This window comes from Taeniopygia guttata, chromosome 7 (assembly GCF_048771995.1).
Source record: "Taeniopygia guttata chromosome 7, bTaeGut7.mat, whole genome shotgun sequence".
Classification (NCBI taxonomy): Eukaryota; Metazoa; Chordata; class Aves; order Passeriformes; family Estrildidae; genus Taeniopygia; species Taeniopygia guttata.
In genome coordinates, this window is record NC_133032.1 from 6,605,436 (window position 1) to 6,633,117 (window position 27,682).

Sequence of the window (27,682 nt, forward strand, 5' to 3'; positions counted from 1 at the left end):
AAGTCAAGTGTATTCTTAGTGCATCCCTTTCTATTTATACATCCCTGTACACATGCATCCAAGTCCCATTTCACAAAACAGTTTGTCATCCCAGCACAGCTCCCCTGTGGTCCATTCTGGTAAACCAAACACCAGAGAATTTATTTCTACTTCTTGTCAATCATGTTCATATTTTTCATTTTTTCTGTATGGGTTTTACTACCAAGAGATCAGTGCCTCCATTTGCAACCCTGTCCTCGTTGCCAGCAGGGTTGCCAGCAGTATACTCCATTGTTGTACAGCTCCTTCTTGGATATAAAGCATCTTTGCTATTCCTTAAGGACATTTGGAGCTCCTTTGTAATGTGCCTTTTGGGAAAACCAGAAACATCTTCCATGCCAATACTATATAAGTTTTGTTATTTCAAGAGCTAGAGCCATGAGGGATGTGCGCTCGTGTTTGTAATGGCTGCAGAGTGTTTGGCTTCATCCCGTTTACCGAGGATGTTCCTAAAACTTTGCAAAGGTATCTGTGCTACGTGAATCATTTGGATGTTCACAACTTCACTGGAAATGGTGTAGACAGGTTTCTACTTGCAGTTCCTTCCATTATTTATTTTTCATTAATTAAATCAGTATGCTCAGGAAAAAGTATGATAACTTCCCAGGTTTTTCCTCTCTTCTGTCTCTCAGAGCTTTTCCTCCTGGGTCATAGCAGCTACTGTAAGCTGGAAGAACATCATTGCAGCCTGTCTTCATCCATAAAAACACTTCTGCTGATCCCATATTGAGGCACAGGACAGAGGTGGACTTGGTCAAATAGCTTAGATTTTCTCAGGACTGCAAATCTCAGCTTTGCAGGCTGTAGCATCTTGGCTGGTGTGAGTTCTCAATGTGTGACGTGTGATCCATTGTCTGATCTTCAATCTCTCCTAGATGCAGACAAGTTGCTCTGCCTGTTGCCTCAGGTTTTGAAAAATATTTCGTTTGAGAGTGTTTAAATCTGGGGGTTTACTTCAGGCTGTCTGTAATTATTATCTCCTACCAGATAAATGTGATTCAGGTGACTTGAATGTAGCTTGCTATGCATTTTCTCAATATTTTATTCCTTTGAACAACATTTTATTGAAATGTGTCCAGCTTCAAACACTGAAACCTGTGGGGAGCAGCTAAATGCTTTCTTGTATTGAAAGCAAAAGCTATTTTAACTTTGTGGGCTGAAGGATAATAAGGTATGATTTATTTGTTTAGAAAGTTCTTAACATTTCACCAAACACTCCCACTATTGTAGAATTGGTCACTAATACATTATTCCCTTTACTGTATACTGATGGGAAAAAAATACATTAGCATTCATCAACTCCAAAGGCCAACTGGGAAAGCCCCATAGGAAATTTTGGTCGAGACATACACTTTTCTTGAGCAAGTGAGATTTTGACAATCCAACCCAAAACTTTAGTTAACCAAGGATGAAGATTGTGAGGTGAAGTATTAGAGGTATATCTATGTAAGCATTAAGGGAAGGCACAATACATTATGGGAGAATTTTCTTCTAGCTCATACCCTTGCTGCTCTTGGTTCTCCATACAGGGAGTCCAAACATCAGTTAATGATGGAGTTTCAACTGGAAACTGGTGGCATCCTGTGGGTACTTCAGAATATTTGACCTTCAGTGCATTTCAGTATGGATTTTTTTTTCATTAAGCAAGGCTTGTAGTAATTTTCCTTTTAATCCTGAAAAACAGAACTGTCGCAAATGGAAATTTTCTTCTTTAGATTTGATTTAGAAGTTGTTAGAAAATTATAATTGATGAAGCCATAAATATACAGTAGTTAGGGAAACAATATATTTTTCATTCCAAAATAATAATTGTAACAGTAATGGAGCTAGTTCTTTAAGACTTCCTCATTAATGGTATCCAAGGCGCTTCACAAATAATAGAAATGAGATTTGATTGAAAAAATCACTCAGTGTTCTGTTTCTTGGGACCTCAGGAAGAAAGGGAGGGTTGGAAGAATACCCTTCATTCACAAAATGCTTTAGATGGAATGAATCATGACAAGCAGGAGAGAAGAGTTTGCAGTGAAGCTTCAGGGAGTAAAGTGATCAAATAACATATGGGAGTGAGGGAAGGTAAAACTTTAGAGGTACAACAGCTCAAGTGAAGGAGCAGCCTGTGACCATGAGTGGTGGTGTTGATGAGAAGAGGAATCCTCAGCAGCAGGACTGAGTGAGGTAGACTCACAGCGAGGAGGAACAGGCACTCAGGTCACCATTCTGCATGGACCGAGGCTGTGAAAAACTCATGTAGCAACAGAGTAGCTGATTGGTGTTTTCCAGAGGTACCACTGGTGTAACTGAGGCTCACAGCAGCATGTGCATGGTCCTGTCTTTGGCACAGGGGCTGTATCTAGGACATAGAAATGGGCAGCCTTTTTTTTTTTTTTTTTTGATCTCAGGCACACATCAGAGAAAGGGAACAGGGTGAAAATCTAAAGTGAAGTGCTTATCTTCTTTTTATGTGGTTCAGTGCAAACAAAGACATCCCTTGGAGAGACCTCATTTTCAATTTCAAATCTTACTTAATATAGTTCCCTAACTGAACAAGTTTGTGATACAGCAGTGGTACAGCAGACCTCATTTATTTAGCACATCTGCTTCTGGTGAGTGTTAATGTATCACATTCTCCTAAAACCTTCCATTCAAGGATGGCATTATGCTTTGATACAGTTCACTTTGGTACTAGCAAACTCATAAAAAAAAATTCTTGTTTTATCATACATTCTTGTTTTATCATACTGTCTGTGGAAAGCCCACAGATAGTCTCAGCTCAGTCAGGTTCTGAAAATGTACTTTTCTTGAAGTCAGTGGGGTTGTTTATTATTATCCAGTTTCCAATTTAAAACACTGATTCTTATGAGAACAACCTAATTTCAAATTTCAGGAATTTACAGCCTGTGCTCTCCTTCTTTGCTGTAACTGCCTCATGGTGGGAGCTTTGTCTGCAGAAGACAGGAGTCCTTGTAGGCCTGGCAGCTACACAGCACAAACTGTGCATTAAACTGGGCATCTCCAGCTCAGTCTTTGGTTAGCCAGCAAAGAGGATCACCTTCTGCTTCAGATGTTCACCACAATCAGACACTTCCGCTTCTGTGGCAGATCTGGTTACCTGCAGGAAAAATCAAAGAGCGTTTAGCCCTGCTTTCTCTGCCCTCTCCTACCTTCTCACTAGTGAAAAATGGTTGTCCTGAATATTGCATCACCCCTGATGGCACAAGCGGCTGATTTAGACATGTAACTGTAAGGATAGTGAAAAAAATTGCCTCCAAGTGTGGAGGAGGCAGACTGAAGGATCCTTGAATGATGAAAAAGGGGTTCTGGGGTTTTTTTCCCATCAGACTGCAGTGGTTGTAGAGGCCTGGATGCAGCTTGCTTTCTTGTCAGAAGAGAGGGATTATACTGATCAGAATGTCCTAGGAAGCTGCAAGTGATGCATGAGCACTCACTTTATCTTTCCAGTGAGGGAGATTGTGTGACAGCTGCAGGGCATGTCTCAGTAAACAACAGATCACAATACTTAAACACTCTGCAACATCCCCAGGAGAGCAAGAAATCTTTGGGTTTGCTCACAGTGGGGCTGTGTGTGGCACTGCTCAGCCAAGTTTCACCAGCTGGTGGTGGGGTGCAGAGCTGTGTGGGGTTGCAGGCAAGGTTCTTGAGGAGGGGAGGAGGTGTCAGGGTGGTGTCCCAGCTGACAGCCAGCTGAGGAAAGCCAAATCTATTCTTTCCATAAAGTCCTGTGCTATGTAGACACATGCCTTTGGTCCTGTAAATCTCAGGTGGGGCAAATGAACATGCTTATGTCTCACGGACACACATCCATATCCACCACTCCTGCAGCACTGTGGCATCCCCTCTTGCTTTTTATTGGCCTTGGCCAAGGAGAACCTGATATGGTGCATTTGAGTCACCCTCCCTGGAGGTATTTAACAGAAGAGTAGATGGGGCCCTTAGGGATGTGGTTCAGTGGTGGACTTGGCAGTGCTGAGTTAATGAACTTGATGGCTGGACTTGATGATCTTAGAGGTCTTTTCTAACCTAAATTATTTTATGTTAGCTGGGGATTGAGGTCTTGATGGGCCTGAGCTATAGAACCCACACTGAAGAGGGAAGAACCTCTCTTGAGTTACAGGACTTCTTTCCCAATCCCCAGCCCGAGGCCGGGGGATTTACCAAGTGAAAGTCTCCTGGCTTCTGGAAGTCTCCCAGCTTCGCCCAGGTCAGGTCTGGATGGAACTTCTGCCCACTCTTCACCATGTGCAAATTAGGAACCCAAGTGAAACAGCGAGGGATGAGACTGACCTCTCTGATGGAACAGAACTGGTGCATACTGTAGAAATGTGCCAGATTTGGAATGTGAATTGCAGTCCTTCAAAATCCTTCCTTGAGGTGGTCCCAGGACAACTTTCCAGCATACTGACCCATACTGGAACTGAGCACTAGTTCATGCTTATTATTTAGTGTTTGCTTTATCTGAATTCTTCCTCATATATTGGTGTGTTTTGCCAGCTGCTCCATATTAATAATAAAAAAGTAAATAACAATCAGTTATAATTGTATTTTTGCAAAAATTGGGTTTGGTCGAAGTTCTTTATTCTTCATATTGAAAAAAATTTGCAATATTTGTTTTGAAGAAACAATTAAAATTTAGGAACTAAAGAGTCAAACTGCTTAGTATGCAATACTTAGTGCTTCCTGTACATCACGTATGTTACAGATAATTACTCCTTGATGCACCAGCCGGTATCCCTAAAACCATTTAACAATTGGAACCACTGAGACATTAAACAGTTTCATGATTTGATCAAGACAGAGGGCTCCTGTGTCAGTGCTATTGGTCTCTTGGGACCCTGCCTACATCTCCAGCTGTCACTTCTCTCTTGGGATGGAAGAAGCTCAGCAAGATCAGTTCAGAGAGAAGCTGTAGACATTAAGGGAAGAGGCATAAAATCAGCCAGATCTTTAAATGTTGCTATGTTTATTGTGATTCCTATGGCTCTGTGGAGGCAAGACCTGAGTCTTTGGTTTGGGGATTTTTTTCCTTCAGGATGATAAAAAGCAGAGGCTTTTCTTCTGTGCTGTTCTATTCCTTGGTAGCTGAAGGATAGGACTAATCCTTATTTTATAAGACCAAGAGAAAAAGACTTAATCTTTATTTTTCCAGTCATCTCCTACCCACATATTCTGGGACAGTTTGGAGAGGGACATTAGCAACTCTTGCTTCTTGGATCTCTTGGAAGAGGAATGGCTCACTGCAAGCTGCTATCACAGTGACTCACAAGCCACTCATGGGTTAGTTCATTGTTCTTTCATCTGAGAAGGGGCTTTGTAGTTGGTCAAGACAGGAAAAATTGTTTGAGTGGGCAGGAAATGAGGTAGAAACATATCTAGAAGGTGAAGACTGCTAGGAAATAAAACAGGAATGGGAGGAGAGAATATGGGGACAGAAGGGTAAACTGAAAGAAACTATGAAACTGAGACAGCTGGAAGAACACGTGAGTTGGGTTTAGGTATTGAGGGGAGAGAGAAGGAAACTGCTGCTTTGGCCCATTTTGTAGGAGGGTATGTATTCTGTGAACCGCCTTCTAAGTCCTCAGAGCTGTGAGTGGAGATCAGATTTGAGAAGACAATGACATTGGAAATTGCAGCAGTTGGGATGAGGACATATTTAATGTACAATTAAAGATTTCAATTGATCAAGTTTAAAGAAAGAAAGAAAGAATACCAGCAATGAGGTGGAGGTGGTGATGGGAAGACAAGACAGCAGGGTGATACGTATGTGTAGGAGGACTTCTGGGGTAAAGCCAGATTGAGTTTTTGGCCTCATAAGTAAAGTTGAGCTCTGAGTGCTGACACATTTGTTTGCTCAGCTCTGCCCGTGCAGCAAAAGATTTCTGCCTCCCTTGATAAATTTGCTAAATTGTAGAGTGGTTTTGCATTGTGGAGGCTACTCTTAAAACTCAGCATGGAGTGGGAGTAAAAGTTAATGTCCAAAGTCTATTGCACTAACCTGTGGTGTGACCTACAACTGAGAAAATTTCAAATGAAGCTGATATTAAAATATGATTCATTGTCAGTCCAATAAAGATAATGTTGTAATTTCATTGTAACATCTATGCATTCTTGGAAATGTCCACACTTGCAGCATTTGAGAGGCCAGGTGATAGCATGGCTGGGTAGTTATTAGCTTTCTCAGCTTTGGTTACAGCCTTGTTTGCCTTGTCTCTGATGGGTCTGGTCAGGGGCCCACACACAATGGAACCTGTGGCCTCAGTCTCAGCAGGCAACTGTCTACTTCATGGAAAATCTCAGAATACTAGGATAATTGAAGAAGAAGATGGTCTGAGATGGTAGGTCTGATTCAGAAAAGGGGACATTTAATCAGTCTGTACCAAGAAGGGAGCCTGAGGCCTTTCCTTGTTTTACAGTATGATTTGCATCTCTTGTCATGGTTCAAATCCAATACTGAGAGTCCTCCAGCCTAGTGGGTGGTCTGAAATAAAACTGAGTGGTTTAATCACTATACCAAGGCTGTGCCAAGGCTGAAGCAAACCAAAAGGGGATATTGTACAAGTTACAGGAGTCATGGCTGTCATCTGAGCCTTGCCAGGAGTGCTCCAATACTCACACACAGTAATTAAGCATGTCCTGAACTAGTGAGATGAGTTGAGAGAAGTAAGAAGAGACCATGCTGAGGCAGCAAGGGAAGCATTCAACGTGTGCTCAAGTTAGCACTGCACAAAAGTAGGTCTGAGTATCTGCAGAACAGGTACTTTATTGCCATTGAGTCTGACAGGTCCAAAGTGCTGTGTATGCTCTACTTCATTGCAAAACTTTTACCATTGAATCAGCCTGTTTTACAGAGCCTTACATAAGGTGTGGGATTCAGGTTATCTTTTCTGGAATGGAGACCCTCTGAATTTATCTCTCATAAGGTCTTTTTTTTATGATCTCTTTGAAGCTTTTCTGTGCAGTCCTAGGATAGGAGCATGGTTCGTCTGTGCTTGTGGGTATACCTTCATTTTACACAAAGAATCCTTAGTCCTGGTCAGTTTCATTTCTTTTGCTTCAAATAGAAAATCCTTGCTGAAAATTATTTTGCAAGAGCTGTTTTTGAATAGCACTGTGGGTAGCCATACTCCATGCACCTACAATGGCTTTGCACTTTCAAGGCATGGGCATTTAACTTCTCTGCTCTTGTGCCCTGCTCATGTGTGCTGGACACTCAAAGCTGTTACAGCCTGCTGGGGATGGGAGCAACAAGTGGCTTAAGTGAGATGAAGCAGTGAACACTGTCCTTCAGATAGGGAAGCCTTAGCTCAGTGTTTACATACTTCCTTCCTCCAAAACACGCAGAGTAAGGGTGAGGTTGCTTTTGAGGAGATGAAGACTCAACTATTACCAGAAGGTGGTAGAAGGTGACCCAAAACCCACCAAACTTAGTGGAAAACTGCCAACGATTCGCAAAGCTTCTGGATCAGGCCCTTAAATCCAGCTCCTGCAAATTGGCTTGCTGTCCTTTGTGCAGCTGGGTAATCCTGGTTCCAGCCCTGTGTTCTCAGAAAGCCAGAGCAGAGCAGCGTGCTGGAGGCTGCAGGACCACCTCTGAAATGGCAGAGGGCCTCTTTTCACCTTGCCTTAGGTTTACATAATAGCTGAAGACCACTGTGCCTGCAGACTTACATTTCCTTCAAAACTTTGTATTCTTTGCAGCTGGATACCTGAGCCACCTTGAGCTGTAGAGGGACTCACAGAGCTTTAGAGCTGACTCAGATATCTGGAGATGGATGGTGTTGGAAACTGTTAAACTTTTGTTCGTTGGTTTTCATGTGGAGGAAGTGAGACCATGGATCTTTAACCCCCTGGAAATGTTTAGAGAAGAGAAGCACAAAGGAGGCCTTGAAGAACATTTTGCCTCTAAGCCATGAGGGTCCAAGTTTTCCACCTCCTGCTGCCGACATGCAAAACCAGAGCCTTGGTTTTTAATTTTTCACACCGTTTTAAAACAGATACTTTTGCAAATGTAAACATACACCAGCACTGAAGGTTTCCAGCCAAATTAAAGAGTCAGCATTGGAAAAATCAGCCTTCAGAAGAAGGTCAAATACAAGCACTCTCTGGAGTTCATTGGGTCCATATGTGTAAACTTCAGCTAATATGGGGTGGACCTAGGGCAGCATTTACCTTGAAGTACTGAGTTAGTTTCAGAGTGAAGCTGAAAATATTTTTAGGGATGCCTGTGGTCTGAGCAGTAGATTTGAATGTGTTGAATGAAAAAAGACACATGTCCTGATTCTTGGTTGCAGTTGCATTCCCTCTTAACAGGAAGAAAAAAGTTTTAGAAGGAAAATGTGCCATTTGGCATTAATTCTGACGACTTGCATTTATACATTGTTATGTGGGACCATGCTGGGTTTAATAATCTCCAACTACATGCCTATAAAAGCTTAATTTTGCTATGAGGATGCATGCCTTTCAGCCTTTAATTTAATAACTGGGAAGGGTTTCTTTATAAGTTGTACCACCTGCTGTACTAATAGAAATCAAGACACTGCCTGTTATTTCTTGGGCTTGATTGGCATTTGAGCCAACTTGGAAAGATTCAAGCAAACTACTGCCTTTAATTTTTAAAAAAATTATTTTTACCTGTAGTTTGTCAGAGCTTGCCATTAAAAGGAAGCACTGATGAATGTACCTCTCTGAAGTGATAAGCTTTTGCTTAGAGCAGCAGATGAAGAAATATTCTTCTTGCCACTGCACTCTAATAGTGGGTTAGTTAGTAGGAAAGAGTCAGTAAAAGAGGAGGTAAAATGACAAGAGAAATTATGGCCTAAAAGCAGGATCCTTAAAAGGTATCATCATTATATAGCAATTCTCTAATCCTACCCCCATCACCAACAGAAATGCCAGAAGATCTGCAGCCCGTCAGCCAGCTAACCTGCCTGAAAGGTGTTATTGTTGCTGGTTCTGCTGTTTGGCTCAGAAATGTCTCTGCAGCTAAAGAGCTACAGAAAAAGAAGTTCAAGTCCCATTAGGAGAATGCCAGAGGTGAAACTGCAGTGCCTCCCTGGTGCTAGTACATCATTAAGGGTCCCAGAGGAGTGTAGGAGCATGCTTGAAGGTTAGAGGGGTTATTCCTTAACTCATACCTTTTCATTGAAGAGCAGAGGAGGTACATGTGTTGTGTGTGGTTGCACAGTGTGACAGGAATGCTGAAAAGGGCTGAAACCCTCCAGCCCCAGCAGCAGGGTTTTTATTATTGTGAGGATGGAGGTTCACTGTCGGAGGGGCCCTGGCAGCGTTCAGTTAGGCCAGGCATGGGGTCAGACTAGATTGGGTCCAGCTCTGTGATGAGGGACTATAGGAGCTGGTTTGAAACATGTGGTGTTCGGGGCAGAGGCAGAAGCTCCATGACAATGTCCTGCTTTGGAAAGAGAGGCAGGCCATGTAGACTTCAGGGACTTTTTATATGTGTTTTCTTAAGGTTTCAATAACTTAAGGGCTTGATTGAGGTTCATCCATCCCTGGATGGAAGAAAGGACTTGAAATTGCTCAACAAATATCTCTACGTCAAAGGTTTCAAACCATTGCACATCTGTAATCCTGTGAAGCGTGCCAAGACACCACAGGCCTTAGTGAGATTCCTCATCAGCCCCTGTGGAAAGGGAAACGAATGCCTGCAACAGAGTGTTTGAACCTGACTGCCTTCAGTGAGACTTCTCAATTTATCTTTGGGGATATAAAATGGCAGTGGAACATGTTTTTTTCTGAGCTCTTTTGAACTGGTCTGAACTACGTCATTACTGTTTGAGTCATCAGGTCATTGGCCTGTGTATTGGTGTCCGGTTGGCATGAGACCAGAAGATATTACCTTCCATGCTGAGCCTCCTGGATCTTCAACAGCCAGTCCTTGAATGAGGCAGGGCTACTTGTCAACAGGTCACAGGGGAATTACAGTCATACTGATTTGGTCTCATCTGTGCCTTGCTCCCTGAGAATTTGGTATTCTCCATGTATTTTACAGCCAGAGTAGTTAAAAAAATAAATTCTCAAGAGAAGTCCTCACAGGAAAGCTGGATGACTTTATAAAAGACATATTTAAATCTATTCCGTTATTTTGTGCAATAAAGGTGTAAGGTGAGAGACTGAAATTCTGTGATCTGTAATATACACAAGGTCAAAGTTGGTGGTGGTATTGAAAGATGAGATGCTGTGAATGCCCTAGCATCACGCCTGAGGGTACACTAAAATAGTAATTCACCTTTTTTCTTTTAAAACAGGTATATATTTTTTAATAACAGAACTTCCTGCCCTAGATTGCTCAGTTGATGTTAACAGATGTAACTTCTGGAAGAGCTTTGTCTCTCCAAGCAATGCATGGCCAGATCTATTGCTTTGCATTTAACCTGTGTGATTGCATTTTGGACAGTTGCCTAGATGGCCAAATCCACGGCAGTTGATAAAGCCAGTCTCAAGCCTGTGCAATTGCTTAGCCACAGAGATGCTGTGATGACACCCAACATCCCACCATCCAAAAATGAAGGAAGGATTTAGCTGATAGGCTTTGAAATGCTAGGTGAAGTGAAACATAGAAGAGAACCTAAGACCTGAAAGAGAAGGCAAAATCTGTCATTGAAGCAGCCAGGTCTTGAATGCAGATCACCAGTTCTCTAACTCGGTTCTTCATCAGTTGGCACAACCTTCTCTTTCTGGCAGGCAGTAGTTTCCCTTTGATTAGCACAGAAGGCAAGGCTGGAGAATGTTATGGCAGGCAGCCTCATCCCTTTACACCACTTAATCCTGACACTGAAGATGTTTCCTCAGTTTTAACTTAGTAACATTGAGGTGCTGTTGTCTCTGAAACTAATGCTGACACTCCATTGTGGATGTGAAAATAACTGGTGAGACAGCCTTGAGTTTATGTGTGGGTTTTTTGCACATTCTTTCAAGAATCAGAATAAATAGAAACCCTTTAAAGAAGTTATTAATTAGCCTCCCCTGACAGATAATTCAGTATGAAATCCATTAGTGGATGTCCAGGTGAACTTACTGCTTCCGGAGCAGCTTTACTGTTTTCTACTTTCTCGTTTTCATTGCAGATCTGAAGCCCTGGGTGTCGAATTTCACCTATCCAGGTGTGCATGACTTTTCTCAGCTTGCACTGGATGCCAACAGGAACCAACTCATTGTGGGAGCAAGGTAAAGATAATCTTTTGATGAGTCTAAGGTTGCCGCTCAAGCTCCTTCCCTGCAGGTTCTGGCTTCAGGGGAGAGTGTGTATTCAGCTTATGTGGCCAGTTTCACCCTCAAAAAAAAAGCCATAATTCACATAGAGGGCTTTAAGCTTTATCCAGTATAATTGCAAAGAAGAGAAAATTACTAGAATTAAAAAGAAAAAAAAAAAAAAAAAGAGAGATGCAATCAAAATGGCTGGTTAATGAAGCAGCATGCTGGCATTTCACTCAGTATTGTGAATGTTAGAAGAGCTACAGTAAATCATTCTGCATCATCCCTCTGCCAGCTCAAAATTTGACTTTATGGTTTATTTGCCATGGCAAGACTTTCACTCAGAACCAGGTTCACCTACACAATTGTGTAAGTGATAGAGCCAAGGTGAATGGTTGCTTTCTTCTCTCTTAGAATCCACTTCAGAACCTCTTTCCTTTATCTGGCTAATGTAGTCAGTGCCTCACCCAATGGGTTCTGGTGCAACTCTTTCTTCTGGCCCACTGTATATAATTATCATATATTTTCCTTTATTTTTAAACATTATTTTTATTTAGGATGACACAAGAGGAGGGGGGAAACACATAATCACAGGCAAGGTCTTACAAATTTAGAGCTGCATTTGTAATGGGGAAAAGAGCTGTGCTTCAGTGAAATACTATATGGCAGAAGTGGTTGAATCATGAGCCCAAACAACAACTATATTTTATAATGCATAATAAACAGAAAGGACAAGCCAAAAAACAAAGATACTAAGCATGGTCTAACAAATCAGTTAAAGTGTAACACTTAGAGAACACTGTGGTATCAAGTCTCTGCTATTAACAAAAGTGGAGGGTGCTTTCTTCCCAGTGTATTCAGCAGTAGAGGACAGGGACATGAGGAAGAACCCATGGTGTGAGCAAGAAAAAAGAGCAAGATATGTAGCAGAAGGAGAGTTTTATGCTTCACAGAAACAAGTGAAGTGTGATTTAATATACATTTTCTGCCTGTATATGTGCAGTAAATAATAACACTTACCTTCCTGTAGCTGTTCAAATTGCCAGAGGCCCTCCTGCTTTTCATACAGAAACATTTTACTTTTCAAGCTGAAGCTTTACTTGTGCTGGGATCTTTAACCAGAAATTATTAATATTTATTACTTCAGAAGAGCATTGCTTTGGGAATGGCTGTGAACAGTGCCTTCTGCCAGGCATTGCACAGGCACGCTGCTCTGAGGAATGTGTGGTTTACATAATTGGGCTGCATGGCAGGTTTCCCCCACGCAGTCCCTCACTCCTCCTCAAACCCCACAGCACGTCCTGAAGGGACTCTCTGCCTCCCAGAGAGTCTGTATGAGTGTGGTTAGACAGGGTACAACATCATCACAAACAGGGGAGTGACAGCAACGCTGGCTTCCCGGTGGAGGTACACTATATTGCAGGGTATGGCCTCATGAGGAAGCAGTGACAAGTATTTATAGAATTTGCTTGGAAAAGTCAGTTTTCATGAAGCACTACCCACCTGACTGGGAGACTGAAAGTTTCAGTGGTGACACATGGCTGTGCTGAGCAGTGCAGGGTACATTTAATGAAGATATCACATCTCAGGGTGCTGGGGGTTTTTTGTGGGTTTTTTGTTTGTTTGTTTGTTTGGGTTTTTTTGTTGGATACACATGCTTGATGTGGAGAAAGTGGGGAGTGCTGAATCCATTTCCTCATTTCAACTCCACCCTGTGGAAGGCGATGGGGAAAGATTCTTGAAAATGGGGTGTGGATGAGGTCCTTGTTGCTGCATGGCTCTGGATGCACTGAGCTTCTGGAGCTGTGCCTGAGAAATGGGAAGGGGAAGTAAAACATTTTCTGTTCCCTCCTTCCCTGATAAATCCACACCTTGTTCTGGACTATTTTTAGGGGTGATTTTTTGAGTCATTAGTTGCTCGTGCACCATCTGCTTGAATTTGCAAATGAAACAATACCTCAAAGAGATAGGAGCTGTCTCTATCCATCTCTGCAGGGTGTAATTTATGAAACCTAAATTTAAATGTTAACCATGTTTAAATGTGCTGCTGTAGATCATATTAGTAGTAATGCCAGCTATTCTGGGTTGTGGAAGGAGTTTGGGATCAGGGTGGCGTTTATAAGTACTCCCACTTCTCAATTTCCTGGTTAGCATAATTCTCTTAGATGATAGAGTTATAAATTATTTCAGACTACTTCTGTCTGTCCCTATTTAAAAGCAGCATGACCTCACCACAGCATCTGTTTGGCTTAGTTCGTCCTGTGTTTCAAAGCTTCATAGAAAATACTTCCTAGAAAGCCTGGGGGTTCACAAGAGTTTTTGGTTTCAGGAATTGGACACAGTGTGACTGAAACTGTAAGAGGTATTGAGGGCATGCCATGCAGACAGGGAGCTGGAATAACATGAGCCTTGGATTTTTAAGCTTTATCCTTATCTAAGAGCCCTCCTTAAATGACTGGTGTTGTCTGAGAGTAAACCAGAGGAGTTTGATAACTCCACTGCACCAAACACCTGCCAAGTTAAAAACCCAGAAACAAAAGAATTAGTTTCAAAAGCCCACCATGGTTTCTAAGCAACATATTTACTTGTCACATCATTTGTAAAATCCAAACACTTGAGAGAAAGGATATGAATAGTTTAGAACATTGTAAATCTACACTACCCATATTATGAGTCACATTTCATTAAGTATAAAAACACACATTTCAAAAATTCATAACCTTCATTTTGACTCACAGTTCACATGTTTTGTTTTTGTTTTGGATATAGTGTTAGTGTTTTAATGTACTGTTTTTCTTCTTTGAATGAGTGATTGTTTTGAAATATTTACTGCTTTTTTTAGGTCTTATCCACAAGCGATTGCCATTTGAGCTTACTTTAATGGGAGGAAAAACTATAATCTAGATCTCATTATTAGTGAGAAAAAAAATTGAAAATATGGTCACAGTGATTTCACCTGTCTGTTGGAGAAGCAGCGCTCTGCTGTGTCCCTGTGCTGTAGGCAGGGTGCCCAGGCCCCAGGGAGTGCGAGTTTTGTGGAGGAGGGACATGGTATAGCTGTGACATTCCACCTCCTCAAGGAGCCTTATTCCTTGGGACTGTCTCATTGCTGGCTGGGCACAGACAGAATCCAGAGAAGACCCTGCTTGGAAGCAGGCCAAAAATCTTACTTCAGAAGAGTTCCCTGGTGAGGACAACATAAAAGGTGTGAAGGAGGGTGGCTGAGACACCGTGTGACAATCTGGCACAACAGCAAGCTGAAGGGAAGCAGCTTGGACTACAGGAGGATGGCACCCAAACAAATGACTGTACAGAGAGTGGCTGGGAAGTCCTAAGGGAAACATTTGACTTTTCACAGAAGGAAACTACGGGAGTGTGAGCTCAGGGCCACAGCCTGATAGGGCTGCGGATGCGAGAGGCAGGGCTACACAGGTCAGCCATTCACAGTGAGTGGAGGTATTACTGAGGAAAACCAGCCAGAAGGCATCATGGCCAGAAGCCCTCAGTTCTGTCTGCCAAGAGGGATGTCAGCTCCATCAGGAGATGGGAAAGGATCATCCCCCTTGTCTGTCACATAGGGAAGTGCAGCTCAGGAGCCCTTATCACAACTGGCTGTTACCAACAAGAGCCCAGAGGTAGAGAGTAGGGAGCAAAAGCTGCATCAGGGACTCAGAACTGGCAAGTAAAGTGCACATCATTATGGACTGCCAGACTTCTCGGCAACAAATGTAAAACTACTTAGCTGCAGGTGATGCAAATCTTTATGTTGGACAGAGGTGATTTTCATACTCGATTTAGAGCTGATCTGAATGTGCCTGTTACTGCCAAGTAGATAGGTGCAAGGGAGGAGATATCACACAGTCATAGAAAGGCTTGGGTTAGTAGGGACCTTAAAGATCACCTCATTCCAGCCTTCCCACAATGGACAAATAGGGCACCCCTAGATCAGGTTTCTCAGGGCCCCACTAAAGCTGGCCTTGAAAACTTCCAGGGATGGAGCATCAATATGGTTAGTCTGGGGAGCAGGGAAGGTGCTGTATGAATTTTCAAGCATTGTTTTAGGGGAAGCAGCCTAGGCACACCCTTTTCTGACTATTATGCTTCTGGCTGTATAAAAGCATTAAAAAAGGTCTGGATCATGCAGGCTTAGGAGCTGAAGGCTGAGAAGAATGACTGATGTCCCAAAAGAGTTCCTTCAAGTTGCAGCTTACAGAAATATGGCAAATTGTAAATATATTCTAGGACCCTCAGCCAGAAGGTTTGGCACCCTGAGTTTATTGAAAGTCTCTGGTGTATGATAGATTAGTCTGTCAGAAACCAGGTTACATGCAGATTTGTGGCCAAACATAGGCTTTTCCCTGCCTGTTTGACAGAAAGCTCCAGAGCACTGCAGTAAAATGCTCAAAACCTGTGCCTGTCAGAAAATATCACTCTTACCCTTGGGCACCTTCAATCCTGTCCACATCTAGGCTGCCACTAAACCCTTAAGTCTCCATAGATAATGTCTAGGCAAAAAGCATTTTGCAATCCAGGAAATTCAGTGGCAGCAGTTGGGTCAGAGCAGTTCCACAGATCCACAGAGTATAAAATCTGTCAGCAATGCTTTCTATTGCTAAATGATTAGGGCTCCTCACCAACACTTATTCTCACAGAACTTCAGTGAGGCAAGAAAGCACTAATAGTTTCACACTATAGATGGGAATCCAAGGCCAAGAGGGATTAAGAGCCACCTTGCCCTGTGAAAAGGCTGTGATGTTGTGGCACATGAATATGTAGCACATCTGAAAAGTAGTGCAGTACAGTGCCTAACACAGCTATTCCTGCAGTGAGCCTGCACTTTCTGAAGATACCAGTCAAGGTCTGCACAACCTCAGTCTGCACTTGACTAATGTGGACAGAGGCAAAGTTCTTCTCTGGGCTCAGAAAATCCATGGCAGACGTGTAATTTGGACCCCTTACTTTTGTATTGGTATTTTAATCACTTGCTCTCAGCCTTGCTTCTCCTTGCTTCTTCTTGCAAAGAAGATGCAAAATGTTCATGAAAGCCTGTGAGTCCCATGCACTTACACTGGGAAAGTGTGGCTTCAGCATGGCCAGAAAAGTCAAGTTTCATATAGCATGGAAAGACTAACATGCAAACAAGTCAACATTGGGAACAACCACATGGGCACAGCCAACAGTTATGTAGTCTACAGATTTGCCCTGAAACAGCCAGGAGTGGTGTGCCATTTGTCCCTGTTAGCATCTGACTACAGGATTTTTCTCAATACTTTTCTGAAACAAATAGACTGAACCATTTCTGGTGGCTTTGCACTATTTTTGCAGAGTCTTACGCCAGCTTTACCCCCTGCTAAGTCACATTGGGCTGAGAAATTACCTTGCCAGTAGAGGTATTAATGAGGACATAAGCAAGCAAAGAGCATTATAATGTTTCTGATTATATCCAGATCATAGGTAGTTCAGAGAAATGGAGAAAACAAATGCCTTCCTTCTCACTGTGATTTTTCCTATCAGACAAAAGAATGCTCTAATTAAATTTGCATCTTTGTATCATAGACTGGAGAGGGGCAGATAACATGGTGATGTGAGGAGGAAAAAAAACCCAAATCAGTCTCTGAAATTAACAGAAATGGGGTTTTTTTGGAGGACATTGCTTGACCTGTGACCTGTGTAAAGAATGTGGTGAAGGTGAGAACGCTGTGAGTAGACACTGCAGCTAGTTAAATCCATAATTGGGGTGCACAGTTTCTTCACAAAAGGAACAAAAGTGTGATTTAAAGTGCAGTTTTTAACCTCTCTCGTTGAGCCTGAGATAGTTCAAAGGGAGATTTTCCTCTCTGATACTCTGCCAGGTGAGGTCAGCTCAGCCCTTGTATGAAGTTTGGAGGGTGAAGCCTCACTGGGGTGTCAGTTTTTCACCTATAGGGTTTGCTTTCCTCTGCTGGTCTGCAACCAGTGTGAATTTGGCATATCCTAAATCTATGCTGTCCCTGACTTATATCCTTGGGGAGGAGGGGAAAAGGTGTAGAAAGGATGAAGGACAGTTTTGTAATTATGGGATTCTGGGAAGTTTAAAGCCTGACCCAAATCTTGTTCAAAGTAGTTTTTGTTTCTTTCTTAGTTAAAATTTGTGCATTTTTTCAACCAAAGAACATGAATTTTAGTGAACTCAGAGTAAATAAATCAAATAAAATGCTATACTGCAACACTGTCAGGTTGTTGGAAGGGATCAATGTGCAGAAGAAGCTGCAGCTCTAGGAGGATGAGGGGTCAGTTTTCCACGTTAATGTTGTACATGGAGAAGAGGGTGAGGCAGTGGCAGTCTCTGGTCTGTCATCTTTGTCAGCAGGGAAAATAGCTGGTCCTTCAAATTGCCTGCAAGGCAGCACCATCCACCTCTCTGCAAGTGACCTCAGCACTGTTGTGGGGCTGAGCACTTTCACAGCCAGTGCCTGCACAGCCAGTGCTGTGTGAAAGGCAATCTTTATGCAGGAGAGACTGATAGGAAGCACCTTTATACAGCAAATTGCAGGCCTCACAAGAAAAATACTTCATATTCGAGATAAAATGAAAATTGGTGATACCCTATCACGAAAGCAGCCACCCATGAGAGGCTCACTTGCTCTAGTAACGCACTGAGAATAATTAAGTTTGAAGATTGTATTTCTGAGGGTGGGATGGGTGCAAACACAAGGTCAAGATACTTTGGCAAAAGCCTTGGAGACTTGGACAAAATGTGTTTTACAGCATTACAGAATGGGGCTGCAGAGCAACTTTCCTCTGCATTGCTGAGAATGCTTTCTCTTCCTCTGGTTAAGGCAGAGATATGTCAGTTTTCTATGGCACAGCTCACCACATACCACTTACATCCAGATGTTTAGGTGCTAAGCCTACTGTTCTGTGCCACTGCAAAGGTATAAAAACCCAGCAAAGAGAAAGGATTGTTGGGCAATAACTTAATCTCACCAGCCAAGTCTATCAGTATTTACATACAAGTCATGTTGAATACATCCAGAGAACTGAGGATGTTTATCAGCCTAAGTAGGAAGGTGGGGAGGCTGCCAGGGAAGATTTGAACAATAATCAGTTCATCAGCAGAAGAGGAATTTTATGTTGTGACTTACTGAAATGATGGGCAAATAAGAGAGCAAAGGTCTCTGTGTGTCTTGGGGCCATATCAAGGTGCTGTAAGTGCTCCGTGACTGTAGCTGGATAGGAGAGGAAGAGAGCAGCTGTCAAAAAAGACTTGAGGTGGCATGTGGGATAATAAGTGATGGCCTGATAGATGGAGTCACTCTTCCAGGAAAATAAGAACAAACCCACACATGCGCTTTGAAGATTTGTCTCAGTTCTCTGAGGTTTTAAAGAAACTCATCTAGTGAAAAAGAGGGAAGAAAACATAGCAAAACAAAACAAAAAAAAGGAAATTGACCCTCATTTGATAAATATATTCAAACAATATTACAAAAAAAAAATTCCAATCCCCATTCTTTGAAGTGTCTTAGGAGCATAGCAAACACTATAACCTCCAAATATGTGGAATTACTTTGCAGTGAGGCATTGCCTCTCCTGCCCTGGAGAAAGAGAAGGGCCAGAGACATCAGAGCCAGCTTGCTGTTTCCTTTGCAAGCTGATGGGAGAGGGGACAAGGCTGTCAATCCAAAGGCCAATCCCCTTTCTTCTTCTCCCTTCCCCAGCAGCATCCATCCATCTAGATTTCTGCATATTGGCATAGCCCAAGTGTGCTTCAGCTTTGCTGTTGTCCTGCCTGCTCTGCAGCTGTGTCTGCCTCTTTTGACTCTTCCTAGAGTTGGCCCTGAATATACAGCATCTAGAGGAGCATAGCTGTGCCATGTGCCCTGTGCCATTAAAGCTGATGGTAGGTCTCCACTGAATGCAATATAGAGGAATTTCATCCTTGTTTCCACAGAGAAGTACTAACTGGGCTTCAGTGCAACACAGAAACAGTAGCTGAGTCCCTGGCTTGATTTAGAAGCTGTTTAATACAAATGATATGCTGCCTGCAAAAGGATCCTCTTCTAAGAGGTTTTTTCTCTAGCTCCAGCTGAATTTATAACTGAGAAAAAGTTGCACTGGGAAAAGCAATGCTTCATACAGCAACTGCATCATATTACTGTCTGCCATTTAGTATGGTTCTCTGTTGTACATCTATTGATTTTTGAGGAAGAATGATGTATTGGACAAGTTTTTCTTCAATAGAAACAAAATTACTAGTGAATAAGGATCCAACTTGTAGGGTAGCTGCTAGTCCTCCACCTTTTCTCCAGCAAGTGTTTCCCAGGCGCTTCAAATGAACCACTGGAGTAATATTGCAAACAGATTGTCACATCACACTCTGGACCAGGCATGTAACGAACTCCTTCTGATAGCAAAGGCCAGAATGACCCTTCAGGAGCTGGGTTTCTTGGGATGGTTGGCTAGTTCTGAAATGTAGATAACCATCTGAAAAGTTCAGCCACAGATGGACCTGTGTGCAGGCACTGTGCGTTAATCTAGCGTGAGATTTGGTAGCCAAGAGCCCTGGGGTCTGATCTTGATTCCATCACTGGCTTGCTGTGTGCTTTGGAGAAGGTCATTTAACCTTTCTCTGGCTCATTTTCTCCATTAGTATAAGGGGGTGAATGATACTAACCAGCTCCTTGGGGGTTGTGAAGCATGACTAAGCTGTGTTTTTCATGTAGTGTGCAAGTACAAAGTATATCTAAAGCCTCCAGCAGCAAAGACAGGAAGAGCTGACAGGAGTTGCTGGCTCCTAGCCCGAGGTTCAGCCCCAGCATGTGGCATCCAGGAGTGCCAGAAGGGAGCATTACTTGTCATATGCATAATTCTGTGTCTTGTTTCATATCACCCAAAGGCCCCCTGTTCTGTTAATTATTTTTCTTATTATATACTCTGTGACAGTTGTGAGACCCTCTTGCAGACCTGAACCCTAACTGCAGCACAATCCCACCCTGAGGAGAGGAAGTGAGAGGGAAATGCAGATCTCTTCTTTCTGGCATCCAGTGATAGGATGCACTGGGGTGGTTTGAAAGTGGGACAGAGAAGGTTCTGACTGAACATTAGGAAGTATTTATCTATTTAAACAGTCTATTTTACTTTATTTTATTTTATTTACACAAGGAATCTCTTCCCAAGGCACCATGAGCCTATCTGAGGCTCTAGTACCTCACCCAGGCTGCATGGTTCCATGACGGGAGCAGTGCAATATTAGTCCCCAAAAGGGACAGCAACTCCTCACTCAGTTCTCTTCAACTTTCCCTGTCCTGGTTTTGGTTGGAACAGAGTTAATTTTCTTCTTCATAGTTGGTAAAGGTCTGTGGTTTGGATTCAGTATAAGAATAATGTTGATAAGACACTGATGTTTTAGTTTTTGGTAAGCAGTGCTTATGCTAAGTCGAGGACTTTCCAGTTTCTCATGCTCTGCAATGGAGCAGATGCACAAGAAGCCAGGAGGGTGGCCAGGATAGCTGGCCTGAACTAGCCAGAAGGGGATTCCATACCCTGGAACATCATGCTTGTGTACATTAACTGGGGCAGTTGGCCAGGAGGGGCCAATTGCTGCTGGGGGATGGGCTGGGCATTGGGCAGGGTGGAGTGAGCAATTTTATTGTGCAGCACCTGTGTTTCTTGGGCTTTATTCCTCTTTCTCATTATTGTTATTGTAACAACAACAACAACAACAATTGACTTTGTTTCAATTATTAAATGATTCTTATCTCAGCCTGCAGGTTTTACCTTTTCCCAATTCTCCTCCCAATCCCACTGAGGAGGGTGGGAGCGAGTAAGTGGTTGCATGGTACTTAGTTGCTGGCTGGGGTTAAACCACAACATTCTCTCAACGTGTATTTTTTATGCATGATCAAACATTATTATCAGCTTCTGTTGCCTTTGTTTCTACTTGCAGAGTAATTACCTAGAAAGAGAGGGAGCTTAGGACAGCCTGCTCTGTAAGGAGGAAGGGGGGAACTACTCACACCTACTATAAGGTGCAGGGAAGTAGCAACAAATGAGCACGTGTAACATGTGGTGATGGAGACCAGCTGAATTAAGGCAGCATATTGTTGGTTTCTTTGTGCGTGTCCAAGTACTGAGAGGTTCTGGTGGTGGTCAGCACGTGGGCTCTCATGGCTCCAAATTTGATAGCAGGGGTTATTCTGAAATATAGAGAGGTTTCCTTACCTGCTTGGTGTGTGAGGAGTTAGGAAATGTGAACAAGCCTCACTCATTTAAATAGAAAAAAAAAAAAATTCTGAAGCTAGGACAGCCTTTTATTTATAAATGATCAGTCCATCAATTGCAGGGATGTTCTTCTTGATCTACCACAGCAGAACTGAAAAGCTGCTCTCTCTTAATTAGGAGGAAGCACCTCTTAATCAGCCAGTACAGTGCTGACAGATGTAGTGCCTGAAAAGAGGCACTGAGAAGGAGGCCTGACTGAGGGACTGAAGCATGTTGCAATGCTTATGGTTTCAGAGCTCCTAAGCCAAAGGGTTTCTGTCATTCTTCAGGCACTCTTGTTATGTGGCTTCCCAATGGAAAGGCTTAAATTTGTCTTGTATCTCTGTTGCTCAGTGGCATCACAGCCCAAGTGCTCTGCCTTCCAAGTAAATTGTTTCAAGGCCAGGCAACGTGTGAACAAGTGTATGGGCACCATGTTAAAAAGTTCACCCAAGGTGCTATTGGCTTCATGAAATAAATACTTAATAAGCAGATTTGACTTGGAAATGTCATGGCAAACATATTTAAGTCGGTATATTCTTCCACACTCTTTCCTGAATCACATCTCAGCTGCTCTCTTGCTGCTCTGGTATGTGTGTTTTGTGGTACCAGGCACAGTGAGCACTTAATCATTTTACAAGCAGCCAAATAAAAATTACTAAGCCAATTAACAAATACTTTCATTCAAAGGATTTCTGCTGCAGCTTGAGTCTCTTCATATGCACACAGGATACAGCTCCCAGTTAAGAAAGTAATTCAACATCTACTCGTGAGTGTAAATGACACTTCAGCACAGGTTTACATGCTGTGCCCCAACTTTGGGTGCAAGTTATTCTCCTAACTAGGGCATAAACTAATGGTCCAGGAGACCTTCTGCTGGTTGTGCTGCAGATATGTTCTGTGATGTTGGCTAAATTGCTCAATCAGTGCTTTGAATTTAAATGAGAGTGATGTATCTTTTTCTTTATTCTCTGTATATTCAGATGACAAATTCTTTAATCCTAGGTTTTGTAGAGCAGGACAGTCTTTACAGAAGCTAACTTTGTATATCTGAGCTGGGGAATAATAACCCACTGCAATCAGAGATGACAGAGAGGATCTGCCCTCAGGTTGTTTGAACAGGCGTTGGCTGGAAATCAATCTCCAGAGGAACCATCATCAACCCACTCTGTGTCTTAATGCAATAAAACCACAGCCTTGCCTGAAACTTCAGGGCATTACTGTTTAACATGGGCATTTTCAGAAAGGCACTGATGTTTATGAAAAATAAGGTTAGTTGTAATAGTAATTAGTAGTTTGAGGCATAATGTCATTTGCTCAGAGTACTCAGAGGAGTGTAGACACTTGCTCTGGAGATAGCTGAAATGCAGCTAAATCTAGGGTAAAACAAAGCTTGGGTTAATATTGTGAAGCTGTGTGACCTTTTAGGACAGCAATTAAGAAGGTTGTCCTTTCCCTCCAAATTCGTGCACCAGCTTTTTATACAGAAGCAGGAGGGTATTTGAATATCCTGGCTGCACCAGACAATTACTCTTCTGGCCTAGTCCACTAGGTTCAATTTAGGAGAGAAAGGAATTAACCAGCATTCACTTACAAGAGAAGATGGGAAAAAAAAAAAAAAGACTAAGAAGGTACCTTATGCATTCATGTGGAGATCTCAGTGTTCTTATATATTTCTTAATCATATTCCTTTCAGCTGCTCTAAATTATAGTTCAGTGAGGTATTAAACAGACATAACTTCAAATACAAGCAAGAAAAAAATACCCAAATGGGGCTATTCTAGCTACAATAAACCATGCCTGTCATTCAGAGATCTTGCTCATTCTTTGACTGAAATTGCAGTTAAAATGCGATTCATAAAAATGGCACTGTCTGATTCAGCAGATGTTTTCCTTTGGCATTTTACTCCCGGTACAGCTTTACAGAACAAGTATGGTTAAAAGAGCATGTTATTAATTAAGGATTAGTCAGTTCTAGCTGGGCAGGTCAGCTGGAGTCAGTCAGGTCCTGGAGTATCAGGAGGTGTCTGATAGCTTGGTTTGCCTACAGTGTTTGTATTGCTGCTGGTAAGATGTGAAAAGGATCAAACAAACAAAAAAAAACTGCCAGTGCCTCTACAGACACCAGGTGAGGCAAGCTGATAAAAAACATGGGGAAGCCCTCCTTTCTGTAAGAAAGCCCCAAGGTCAGACTTAGAGAGCTAAGGTTAGTATAAAGCTTTTGGAAGATCATTGTGCTATTCACATCACTATGTTCCTGCCTGGTTCAGGTCTCAGCCACCCAACTGGCTTTGTCCAGGTGCTAAACAGCAGTCACTGAGAGAACAGAATAGTTTTATTGATATGGACACTATCCCTCTCTGCATCTCTTTTGGCTGAGTGGAATGAAAATTGTGTCCTTTGGATATGTCTCTTTCATTAAAGATATTTTAGCTGAATTTGAAAAAAAAAAAACAAAAACAACCTAATATTAAAACTTATTACCTAGTCAAACTGTCCAGCTTTTTGCAAGCCTAGAACAAGGAGCTGAAATCTGCATTATAAGACTTCCAAAATCAATGCATTTAAATAGCATGCTTAACAACAGGAGAGAAACTTCAAGTCCCTAGTTATGAGAACTTTTTTCCTGAGGGTATTGTAAGACTGGGGGCCTTTCCCAGCAGAAGGCTTATTCCATGATATCTCATGTCCTGGAATTACATTCATATTTTGGTGAGTAGGAATGTGGTGTTCCAAGGCAGCGTTCAGATCTGTCACTGGATGAGGATTTAGCTTCATTGTGAAATTTTAGCTGTGTGTAGCTTAGTGCTTCTGGTCTGCTGCATGCACCTTCATCTAAGTCAGATACTGATGCTGAGAGCTAACTTTCTTTTTTTTCTGGGAAAGTATGCAGCCCTTTGAGACAGAATAGGGTTTCATACTATACAAAAGATCTGCTGGATCTCCAGTGACAGAACTAGGAGAAAGGATGGAGATTTCCTCTCTGTGTGTGCCTGTATACTTCTCTGTGTACTTACAAGAGGTATAATAATCATTGATATATTTTCTTCAGGCATTGCTATTGGGTCTCATTCTTCTCTGGGTAGCCAGTTCCAGTACCAGAATACAATGGTGCAAGTCAAGAGCAAATCAGAGCTATATCAGCTGAAGTTTTGGTATCAGGAGTTTGACTTCCCAGGTTCCCCATCATCCTTGTCCCCATCCTTCTTTATGAACAGTCAGCAGCGTTTGAGAACCTTGGATTTATTCATAGAACTGGGACAAGTACACAGGCAACGCTATACTTATGACTTAGATGGTACACAAGTGATACATAACAGAAGAAGGAAAAACTGCTCAAGCCTTGTTGTAGTCATTGTGACCCAATATGAATCTCTCACTATCAAAGTTTGAATTACTTTTTTTGCCTGGTCAGGGTGTGCTGCTTTACTGACCCTATAGAAGGCTCTTCAGAAGAGTCCTTAGGACCTTTTGATCACTATAGGATCTCTCTGGGATAAATGACCTAGGACTGGAACTTGTATTTTCACTAGGTGGGGGAATGTCTATATACTGGCATTTCTAGAGCAGATGAACCTATATCATCAAAGCTGCAATTTCTAACATTTAAACAGAGCCATTTCCAGAAGTATGGTTCAATTCACCTTGCATGATATAAATGTGTGTTCTCTGAGAGATTGTGGTGTCAGTGATGTTGGAAAAGGATTACAGCTCTTTAGACCTTGTGACGGGATGCAAAAATATGAAGTTAGATGTGGCCAAAAGCCTCAAGCATACAATCCAGTCCATATGGCTTAATTTGTCAGCTGATTCCTGGTAACTGCATTGTCTTAACAAGCAAGAATGTGAGATAAATCCTCTTAACTAAGCCTTATCTATAGATGTTTATGCAAATATGTGTTGCCTCCTATTTGTGATGGGATATGAACATTCAGAAGAGTGACAGGAGCTCAGCTGATATGTGGTATCTCATGCTACAGTGACTTCTGTCAGGAATTCCCTTGCTTTGCCTGTGAAGAAACAATGACAGGAGGATTGGGAATATTTACAGTCACTGCCTTGATTTCCCTGCTGATTTTCTGTGCAGATTCCACTGAGAAGTATCTGCTCTCTTCTCTTCCACGAAGTCCTGAATGGGAATTCCCACAAGAACAGGCTTGGGGAAGCATAGTAGGAAGTCAGCTCTGCTCCAGCTGGCTTCTGTCCAATCCCAGTTTTCTCAGAATTCAGTGAAAAACATGACTGCAGCCTATACGGACCTCAACTAAAGGCTGCTGAGAGTTTGCAAATGGCTCTTTGTGGCTGGGATTTCACTGTGGCTCTTCAGTATGGATTCTGGAATATTTAATACCTGCTCAGAACTTTGTTACAAGGTTCCCTGAGATACTGATGAACAAGTCAGTGAACAGGCATAGGGCTGCTTTTGTATTCTGTGGAGAGGAGTCCAGGAAAACATTTTGTTTGTAGACATGAATGACCAAAAATGATTACCTGCTTTAATAATTTTTCCCTTCCTTCCTTGGTAGCCTAATAGTTTGTAATTTTTCTGCTTGTTCATGCAGGAACTACCTCTTCAGACTTAGTCTACACAACGTTTCTCTTATTCAGGTATGTTCCCTTTTTACTCTCTTATTTTATTTGACTTGTTAATGAAAGTTCTATAATATTTGATGTACATTTTCAGAAGCCTATATAGTGTAAATTTGCCCAAAGTGGTGGAGCAGGGAGAAGACAGAGTCAGAACCAAATGCTGATTCCCACTCCAGTGAAAATGCCGGGGGAAGGGCTCTGCTACACTTGCCCACTTGGATGGTGCTGTCTGGTTTTGATTCTCAAGTGTTTGGGTGGTAATGGCATCTGCCAAAAATCTGGCATCTTAAGGAAGAAAGCATGTAGTGTGACTGATACAGGCTTAAACACAACAAACAGTAGAAATCCTTGGCTTTCTTTAGAGATGTCAGCAACATGCTACAGAAGGTTTTACTGTTCTCATCCATCCTCATTTTAGCCTTTGCAGGCCTTTGTGAACATGGATTGTTGAGGAGCTGTGTTTTGCTGAATGAATTATTAAAACCATGATTGGACTTGCAAGCATTCAAGAGGCAAAATGGGTTTAAAAATGTGTTACCATTGCCTTTACCAAGGTAAAGCAGCTGAAGTTTGAAGGCACTTGAAAATATCCAGCATTATTAGGACTTTACTCTCCATGCACTGAATCTGGAAATGAAGAAAAGATTGTTAATGAAAACATCAGCTGCTTATCTTTAAATAAATTAACACTTTTGCTTTGGGATACTTACTGTCTTCTATAGTTGTTGAATCACCAAAAAAACCTTCAGCATATTTTCAGACAGACTGAGAGGCCTTGCTCCTGTACCTGACCACACAAAGAAGCCATTAGAGTGGTATTGCCTGCCATTCTGATGTGCACAAGCCTTTTGCTGTTAGTAAGAGTTACAAGTATAGCTGGAGAGAAGAAAAGATGTTTAATGGTTGTAAAATGCATTGAATCTTCCTTTAAAAGGAAAACAAAGTGCAGAGTTACCAATGACAACAATAAAGAGTTAGAGAAGCTGCTACTCCCATTTGGCAGTGCCTTCCCTTTTGCAGAGCTGTATTAGCACGGCTGGAAGGTTTCCAGAGAGCACACAGGAGAGGGAAGTTCGTAGTCATGAGAGGTGTCATACCTTCTGCAACGCCTGTTATCACACTGCCTGACACAGCCTCTGCTGCTTGTCAGGGATCCCCTTCCACAAAACCCAATTGTGAATCTCCCTCACACACTTCTGAAGCCAGGCTTGGCCCTCTTCAGTGCAGTGAGTTTCCTTTTCTACACTGCAGAACATGGGAAATCTCCTTCTATGGCACTGGAGGCTGCTGTGGGATCTCCGGTTAACATAATGAGCTTAGCTCGCTCCTGCTTTCTGGGTGTATCCGGTTACTTTGCCAAGACTTTTTGCATGACAAAGAGAGCATGGAATTATGTTGACACACGTGTTGGGAATGATGGAAGTGATTGTTTCCCAACCTAATGGTTGCCTAAGTAGCTGCTTGGCTTGTCTCCATAAAGCTCATGATGCTTTTTAAAGGCACCACCTTCCCTTCACCGTGCATCGTTTTAAAGGTCAGATCAGAAAGTGAGACAAGAAATGCAAGGAACTTGCATTTAGTTCTATAG

At 42.3% G+C, this 27,682-nt stretch overlaps 1 protein-coding gene across 6 annotated transcripts in view; it reads left to right on the forward strand.

The window, feature by feature from the left end:
• Positions 1-27,682, forward strand: part of SEMA5B (semaphorin 5B) — a 269,864-nt gene that overhangs the window by 138,806 nt on the left and 103,376 nt on the right. For all 6 annotated transcript variants that reach the window (XM_072932000.1, XM_030277145.4, XM_072932001.1 and 3 more), the window contains 2 exons: positions 11,139-11,238; positions 26,067-26,112. In XM_072932000.1, the coding sequence (XP_072788101.1) occupies positions 11,139-11,238; positions 26,067-26,112 (146 nt within the window). The remainder of the gene's footprint in view (positions 1-11,138; positions 11,239-26,066; positions 26,113-27,682) is intronic.